This window comes from Primulina tabacum, chromosome 15 (genome assembly GCF_025594145.1).
Source record: "Primulina tabacum isolate GXHZ01 chromosome 15, ASM2559414v2, whole genome shotgun sequence".
NCBI lineage: Eukaryota > Viridiplantae > Streptophyta > Magnoliopsida > Lamiales > Gesneriaceae > Primulina > Primulina tabacum.
In genome coordinates, this window is record NC_134564.1 from 17644718 (window position 1) to 17653890 (window position 9173).

The 9173-nt window shown below is 39.8% G+C and overlaps 1 protein-coding gene across 1 annotated transcript; it reads right to left on the reverse strand.

Moving 5' to 3' along the window:
- Positions 1 to 495: 495 nt before the first annotated feature.
- LOC142525924 (uncharacterized) lies at positions 496 to 3402 on the reverse strand. The gene is made up of 7 exons (XM_075630207.1): positions 3297 to 3402; positions 3018 to 3197; positions 2632 to 2795; positions 2029 to 2247; positions 1489 to 1857; positions 670 to 1059; positions 496 to 621 (listed from the first exon to the last, which is right to left on the reverse strand). The coding sequence occupies exons 1-7, from the start codon at positions 3400 to 3402 to the stop codon at positions 496 to 498; spliced, it is 1554 nt and encodes a 517-aa protein (XP_075486322.1).
- Positions 3403 to 9173: the final 5771 nt, after the last annotated feature.

The following is a 9173-nucleotide window of genomic DNA, read 5'->3' on the forward strand; positions in this document are numbered from 1 at the left end:
CGCGCGAGAAGTGGCGCGGCCGCGCGCGAGCTTCTGTATTCTACTAATAATTGAGCGCTCGCTGTCGCGCGTAAAGAATTGAGCGCGCGCTATCGCGCGTAAAGTGGTGTGGCCACGCTGCGAGCTTCTGTGGTTGTCCAATAATGTATTGCGCGCGGCTGCGCATGATGTCGCGCGATGGCACGCTCCTCTCTGTTTCGATGCTCACTAGATGGGCGCGCTGCTGCGCGTGATCTCGCGCAGGTGGCGCGCTTGCAATATTTTTTTTTTTTTAAACACACCTGCAAACATTAAAGCAAATCAAATTACTACTAGAAATGAATAATTAAAATCAATGAATAATAAAAAAAATGAAAATGAAATAAAATGAACAAAATGAATGCGAAAAATAATCGTGGGTTGCCTCCCACGAAGCGCTTGGTTTAATGTCATCAGCCTGACTACCAGTCTTGTTCAATTGGGTTCACCCAGACTAAGATTGTCAATATTCCTCACTTAAGTTCCATAGTATGCCTTAACCCGCTGTCCATTGACCTTGAAAGTTCGTCCATCACTGCATCTCAGCTCGATAGCCATATGAGGATATACTGTTTCTACTACAAATGGCCCTGACCAACGCGACTACAATTTATCAGGGAACAACTTCAAACGTGAATTGAATAATAGCACTTGCTGTCCCGGTTTTAGTTCCCTTCGGACAATGATTTTGTCATGCCACTTCTTAGTTTGCTTTTTGTAGATCTTGGCATTTTCATAAGCGTCATTTCGGAATTCATCCATCTCACTTAACTGCAGTTTTCTTACATCGCCAGAAGCTTTCAGGTCGAAGTTCAACTTTTTAACTGCCCAGAATGCTCGGTGCTCCAATTCTAGTGGCAAGTGGCATGCCTTCCCAAATACTAGCCTATAGGGAGACATCCCAATAGGCGTCTTGAATGCAGTTCGATAAGCCCATAACGCATCATCCAACTTCATAGCCCAATCCCTCCGGTTGGTGTTGACAGTCTTTTCCAGTATTTGCTTAATTTCCCGGTTGGATACTTCAGCTTGTCCATTCGACTGAGGATGATATGCTAGTGCCACTTAGTGCTTCACATTGTATTTAGCCAAAAGTGAGTTGAAAATTCTATTGCAAAAATGTGTATCTTCGTCACTTATGATGGCTCTCGGTGTTCCAAACCTGGTGAAGATGTTCTTATGCACAAATTTCGCTACAACATGAGAGTCATTAGTATTGGTGGCTATTGCTTCCACCCATTTCGACACATAATCAATAGCTAATAAAATATAAGAATTACCAAAAGAAGGAGGAAAAGGTCCCATGAAATCTATGCCCCAGACATCAAAAAGTTCCACTTCCAAGACATTTGTCAGTGGTAATTCATGACGCCTAGATATGTTTCCTAACCTCTGGCATCTATCACATGACTTTACTAAGGTATAACTATCCTTAAACAAACTAGGCCAATAAAAACCAGATTGCAATACCTTAGGTGTTGTTCGTGATGCTCCAAAATGTCCACCATATGGTGAAGAATGACACTTCTCCAAAATTTGTTGAGCTTCGATACCCTCCACGCATCTCCGAATCACTTGGTCAGCACACCTCTTATATACAAATGGATCATCCCAATAATAGAACTTGAAATCATGAACGAACTTCTTCTTCTGATGATAGCTCAAATCTGGAGGAAAGGTGCCGCAAGACAAAAAATTAGCAATATCAGCAAACCAAGGAAATATAGAATTTACCTCGAAGAGTTGCTCATCATGGAATGTTTCTTGTATAGCTCCCTCTATTCTCTTCTCTTCCAGCTCAAGCCTCGACAAGTGGTCAGCCACTTGGTTTTCACTACCCTTTTTATCATTGACCTCAAAGTCAAATTCTTGTAATAGCAAAATCCACCTTATCAGGCATGGTTTTGCATCCTTCTTGGCGAACAGGTAGCGAATAGCTGCATGGTCAGTGAAAACGATTACCTTTGTGCCAATCAAATAAGGTCTGAATTTGTCGAATGCAAATACTACTGCAAGCATTTCTTTCTTAGTTGTAGTGTAATTCTGTTGTGCAGCATCCATTGTGCGGCTTGCGTAGTAAATTGCCCTAAACATCTTCTCCCTTCTTTTGCCTAAAACAGCGCCCACTGCATAATCACTTGCATCACACATTAGCTGAAAAAGCTCCTTCCAATCCGGCACTATCATGATCGGTGCAGTCACCAATGCCACTTTGATCTTCTCAAATGGCTGCAAACAATCATCATCAAATATAAAAGTCGATTCTTTTTCAAGTAAATTACATATGGGTTTAGTGATCTTAGAAAAATCTTTAATAAATCTACGATAAAACCCCGCATGTCCTAAGAAGCTCCTTATTCCCTTGATACTCTTTGGTGGAGGAAGTTTTTCAATGGCAACCACCTTGGCTCTGTCTACCTCTAATCCCCGAGAAGAAACTTTATGTCCAAGAACAATGCCCTCTTGGACCATAAAATGGGATTTCTCCTAGTTAAGAACTAAGTTCTTTTCTTGGCATCTCTGCAAAACAAGGGATAGGTTGTGTAAACAATGATCAAATGAAGAGCCAAATACCGAGAAGTTGTCCATGAAGACTTCCATGATCTCCTCTACCATGTCTGCAAATATGGCCATCATACACCTCTGGAAAGTGGTAGGTGCATTGCATAGCCCAAACGGCATTCTCCTAAAAGCAAACGTGCCATAGGGACACGTGAAAGTAGTCTTCTCCTGATCTTCTGGCGCTATAACAATTTCGTTATACCCTGAATAACCATCTAAAAAGCAATAATGACAATAGCCAGCAAGTATATCAAGCATTTGATCAATAAAAAGTAGTGGAAAATGATCCTTTCGTGTAACATTGTATAACTTTCTATAATCAATACATACTCGCCAACCATTTACAGTACGAGTAGATATCAGTTCATCATTTTCGTTTCTAACTACAGTTATTCCACCCGTTTTAGGCACAACTTGTACAGGAGATACTCAACTACTATCAGAAATGGCATAAATGACACCAGCATTTAACAATTTTAGCACCTCATTTTTCACAACCTCTTTCATTGCTGGATTCAATCTCTGGTGATCCACAGAAGGAGTATATGACTCCTCCATCAAAATTTTATGCATGCATATAGTGGGGCTAATTCCCCTGATATCAGAAATCGACCATCCTAAAGCAGTTTTAAATTTCCTCAATACTCTCAATAATTTATCTTTTTCAGCACAAGTAAGAGAGGAAGAGATGATTACCGGATACGTCGACTTTTCACCTAAAAATGCATAGCAAAGGTGACTTGGCAGCTCCTTCAAATCAGGGGAAGGAGGTATTACCTTTGTTTGCTCATTTACCTCCAATTCCTCAAGCGGTGCATCCATTTTTCTTTCTTTCTGCGATGCTTCAAGAGCCAACAACTATTCTTTCACTTCCCAATTGTTTTCATCAACAGTTCCTGCAGCGCTTGTCAAACAGCTCTCCAAAGGATCCCTAGTTCCTGCACATTCAAGAGACATACATGAGTCTATAATATCAATGCTTTTACAAGTGCTTACCTCATTTGATCCCTTCATGGCGTGATATATATTGAAAATGACTTCTTCTTCACCAACTCTTAAGGTGAGTTCACCCTTATGCACATCTATCAATGCCCTTCCAGTCGCCAGGAACGGTTTCCCAAAGATTAATGGAGCATCCTGATCCTCTTCCATATCTAAAATCACAAAGTCAGCAGGAAAAATAAATTTATCCACTTTTACCAGTACATCTTCGACGATCCCACGTGGATACGTGAGACTTATGTCCGCAAGCTGTAAGGTGATAGTGGTAGGTTTGACTTCTCCAAGCTCTAGATCCTGTAAATAGAAAATGGCATCAAATTAATACTCGCTCCTAAATCACACATAGCTTTACTACATTTAGAACCACCAATAAAGCAAGGAATAGTAAAACTCTCTGGATCTTTTAATTTCTGTGGTAATTTCTTTTGCAGGATGGCGCTACATTCTTCAGTCAATTTCACAGTCTCAAAGCAGCTTCCTCTTCTTAGACATCACATCTTTAATAAATTCTGCATAATTCGGCATTTGCTCCAAAGCATCAGCAAATGGTATGTTGATGTGTATCTTCTTAAAGATCTCCAAAAATTTTGCAAACTGATCATCCAATTTCTTCTTTTTGAACCTCTGCGGATAAGGAAGAGTCGGCTGAAATACAGGAGGTTGTTCGACTTTAACTTCGGCATTGGGCTTTTGATTTTTCTCTTCTTTTTCATCCTCAAACTCACCCTCTTCAACTGTCTTCTCCTTGTCCATTCCCTCCTTGGAACTTTGCACCTCTAACTCTTTTCCACTCCTCAAAGTGACTGCCTTGCACTGTTCTTTTGGGTTAACTTCCGTGTTACTAGGAAATTGACCCCTGTTCTGATCTCTCAAAGCGTTGGCCAACTGTCCGATTTGTGTCTCCAGATATTTCATTGTGGCCCCCATATTTCCCATGTGAGTCTCCATGTTGTCCAGACGAGACTCAGTTCTTGCCATCCTTTTGCCAGACTCAGCAACAAATGTTCCTACCAAATCCTCAAACAAATGCTTTCCCTCCCCCTTTGATGTATTGAACTCCAGTGGAGGATTCAACACATTTTTATTATTTGCATAAGAAAAATTTTCATGATTTCTTAATCCTGGATGATAAGAATTAGGGGGAGGGTTACCTCGATATCCTCTGAATCCTCCAAAATTTCTGTTGTTGACGTACTGAGCTTCTTCAGTAATAGATTGTTCTTCAGCAACAGTCGATGGACTCTCAGTTTCTGATATGCTCACTTTGTTCATAGCTGCGAGTTGTGTGGTCAGTGCGGATACCTGTGCAGTGAGTGATGTAATAGGGTCCACAGCATACACTCTGGCTGTCTTTTTTACTCCTGCCCTTTCAGAAGGCCACTGGTAGCTAATTATCGTCATCTGTTCAAGCAAGTCATAAGCTTGCTCGGGAGATTTAGCAAAGATCGTGCCACCAGCTGCAGCATCCACTGTTCCTCTTGTTTGCCCATTTAGACCGTTGTAGAATAATTAGATCTGCAACCAGTCTTCGAAGCCATGGTTTGGGCACTTTCTCAATAGCTCCTTGTATCTTTCCCATGCCTCATACAATTGCTCAAAATTAGTCTGCCTGAACGTGCTAATCTCAATCTTCAACTGTGCAGACTTTGCATGGGGAAAGTATTTTGCCAGAAATTTCGTCGCCAGCTCCTGCCATGTCGTGATACTTCCCAAGGGAAGCGATTGGAGCCATCCTCTAGCTTGATCCCTGAGAGAGAACGAAACAAACGCAGTCTAATAATATCATCATGAACATTATTAATCTTTACCGTATCCGTTATCTCAAAGAAGGTCCTCAAGTGAACGTGAGGATCAGAAGTCGCAGTCCCAGCAAACTGGTTTTGCTGAACCATATTGATTAGAGCAGGCTTCAGCTCGAAATTATTAGCGTTGATGGTTCCTCTTGCAATACCAGAGTAATGATTACTGATCACAGGTCTGAAGTGATCTCTGATAGGTATAGCCTCTGGCGGGATGTGTCTGTCATTTTCTCTGTGATCAGCCATTGCTTGAATCTCTTCCCTTCTTGCTTTTCTTAACTTCCTCGCAGTTCTTTCGATCTCCGGGTCAAAAATCAGCAAGTCTGAGTTTTGCGATCATAGCATACACTGTCAAATAGGAAAAAATGAAAACTTAATCAATATAAAATAAAGTAAAAATAAAAGCTCTAAATTAAAATCTAGACTAATTGGTAACAACACTGATATAAATTCAAATTTGACACTCCTCGGCAACGGCGCCAAAAACTTGTTGCGTGTTTTCTTGATTGCTCGCAAGCGCACGACGTCAAGTTATAGTAAAATGTAATTTTGAGTGCAAGTGTCGATCCCACGAGGATTGTGCATAAAAATGTATAACAGTTCTTGTAATTAAAATAGTCAAGACTTTATTTACAAAAATCAAAAAAGATTTTGTTTGTTTAATCAAAGTAATTGAAAACAAAGAATTAATCTAATCACCGAGTTGAGAAATAATAATGAGAGAAGAGATCTAGAGAAATGATTTCACCAAGTTTCCACGATAATTATTCCCAGTAACTTTATATTCACGAATTCCAATTATTTAATGACCAAGAACACTTAATTATTTTATTCCCCCTTTCCCAAGTGACGAATAAATTGTATCAATCAAACTTCGATTCAATTATTCCTAATAAAATCTACGTTTAATTGGTAAAGGCAAACAATGTTCTTACCTAAGCCTCGCTAAAGTTATACGCCTTCCGAACGATATAAACATAATGATCTATAATCCTAGTCCCTCTCCCGAGTTATAGAATTAATCAAACAACGAACAATTTATGGCCAGTAAATTGCAGAGAAATAAACACAGAGAAACACAATTAAATATGCAATGGAATTCAATCATATAAAATAACCACGTCAAATCATCGTGTCCACAAAGCTACATCATTCTCTAAAATGGGAAATTAGTTCATCACAAAATCCAAGCAAAGACAAGACATATTTTCACTTCTAGACATCGCCACACGGTAGAATATAAAAAAAAGAAGGAAAAGATAACAAATCCGAAGTGTCCTCTCTGTCTCCATATCCGTTGTTCTTCGTATTTGTGGCTGTTCTTCGCACTCTGAATCCTCGTTTCGTGTATGCGCTCTGATTTCTCGTGATTTTCTCCAAGACGGCTAGCTTCTCTCGTTTCTTTCTTCCCCAAGACGGCCTCCCCCATTTCTGACCTAGCTCGCGCATTATATAAGGCTTTCTGGAACGCCGTGCGTGCGGTGGCGTGAGTTCTGGTGCTGCTGCGCGGCTGCGCGTGATCTCGCGCGATCGCACGCGAGGTTCTGTCCGGGGGCTTCTTGGCACTATGTTTTCCTGACTCTACTCGGCTTCGTGTCCGCTATTTTCTCCATTCCTGAAATGACAACAGAATCAAACCAAAAAACGCATAATTCTGTTCGAAACAAGCATAATTCAAAATGGATTCTAATATAAATTAAGTGCAAATCTTGCACTTATCAAGGGGTCGGTCAGGGTCTTGGCTTGGGCCAGGGCTTGGCCAGGGTCTGTCATGGGTCAGGGAGAGAGTCCTAGCCAAGCTAGGACTCATGATAAGGGCTGGGGAAGGAGTCCTAGCCATGCTAGGACTCCCACCCGAGAAACACGCAGCATGAGCGTGGGAGAGTGTAGGTGTCCAGGAGTTGAGAAGCTCGGTTCGGGGGTCACGGCTGGTTTAGAAGGAGTCCCTAGGGTCCTAAGCAAGTGCACATGGGTTTTGTTCAAGGGTCGGGGCGTTGGCTAGAGCCACATGCACCAAAACTTAGAGTCCTAGCAAAGTTAATCTCTCGGCCAGCTTATGGGTGAGGGAGGGGTTCACGTATTTGGGTTTTGGGTTGGTTTCTTAGTGAATTTAGGGTCCAGTAGGGTACTCTAGGATGTTGGTCAAGTTTTGGACCAACATGGTTTGGGGGTAACTCGTGAAAATATGAAGTTGGCTCGGGGGCGAGGTTTAGGGGTCAATTAGGGTGTTTAAATAAAGAAAAAATTGGAAAACGGCTCACGGGGGTTTAGTCATGGTCCATAAGGGCTAAAATAATATAAAAAGACTAAATTTAGAATTTAGGAATTTTATATTAAAGTTTGGGATTTTTCGGGATTAAAACACCGTCAAAACAGTTAATTAAAGATAAATGAAAAAGTCTAATATTTAAGTTAATAAAATTATGAAAAATTCATGTAAGCTTAAATAATTATTTGGGACATGTTAGAGTCATGAAATCAAGAAAAAGGTCGAGATCGAAAAATGTCGAGTCCAGGGGCTAAAACGATCTTTTTACACCTAAAAATTAGTAAACGTCATGGCAGTGCCCTAAATACTATTTTTATGATATTATGGTTATTTTTAAATGTTTATAAAATATTCATGATTAAGTTATGATTTTTAAATGTCTAAGAGATTTTTATGATTTAAGGAAGACATTTAAAAAACACTGTTGCATGCTTGGTTTCAAAAAACAAAATGTTATGTTATACATGATTTTTATAAAGTGATGAGAATGTAAATGTTGAAGGAAGTGAAGTAATTGTGACTAATTCGTTAATGTTGGCGACGTCGTGAGGGTTATGGTCCCAGTGGGAGCCCGACGATCGTGTTTCCATCATCACGAATATGTGGTAACGGTTTTGTGGTAACGGTAAGAATGGGAATATCGTGAGGGGAAAAGGCTCCCAGAGGGAGCTCATTTATGGAAAAAGGCCCTAGAGGGAGCCCCGACGATCGTATTTCTATTCAAAAAATGATAGGCCATGGCCTAGTTGACCGGTGAGAGTGTTGCTGATGTCCCCCGTCACCCAGTACTGTGCTTACATGTAGATGGATCCATCGATTTATGATCATGATCATGAAAGTCACAATTAACGATCTGAATTCAACAAAGGAAAAAGAAAAGGAAAAGGAAAAATGTTTATGATCATGAAAAATGTTTTATGTCATGTCATGTTGAGGAAAAAGGAAAAAGGTTAAAGTTTATGAAATGCATGTCATGAAAATGTTTATGCTTAAGCTTATGCATCTTCATGAAAACGATATTTTAAGTACAAGTATTTTTCACTGTTATATGTTGATTGTATTACGTATTATTTGTTATTAAGATTATGGTGTGTTGAGTCTTTAGACTTACTAGGTGTGATGGATGCAGGTGAGGTTGAGGGAGGTCTTGACGGATGATTTGACTGGACTAATGGCGCACACAACCCGAGGACCAGCGCTTCTATTTTTCCGCATTTACGTTTATGATTCATGATTTAAGCTAAAGATTTTTAGACTATTTATTTATGCTTTTTAGAGATTTTTTAGAGGTTTAGTATGGGCTATTCTTTTCAAACTATTGATTTTTAGGTTTGGTACAACAGTTGACGATTTCATTTTATGGCTATTGCACTTGATTTTTAAAATGCTAGATGGTTGATATTTTATTTTAAAAGGGTAAATATTTTATATTTTCATGTGGAAAATGTATATGGCCGAAAATTGAGTGTAAAAAAAAATTCTAGTACTTTTAAAGCAATAAAAAGGGCAAGACGTTTCAGTTG

Bases quoted from the DNA above. Each gene is read 5' to 3' on its own strand.
- LOC142525924 (XM_075630207.1), bottom strand. From the start codon at position 3,402: ATGGATGCACCGCTTGAGGAATTGGAGGTAAATGAGCAAACAAAGGTA. The intron at 2,248-2,631 runs GTAGAGGAGATC...GATTGTTTGCAG, and splicing joins TGGCCATATTTGCAGACATG to CCATTTGAGAAGATCAAAGT. The intron at 622-669 runs GTGCTATTATTC...GATAAATTGTAG, and splicing joins AACTAAAACCGGGACAGCAA to TCGCGTTGGTCAGGGCCATT.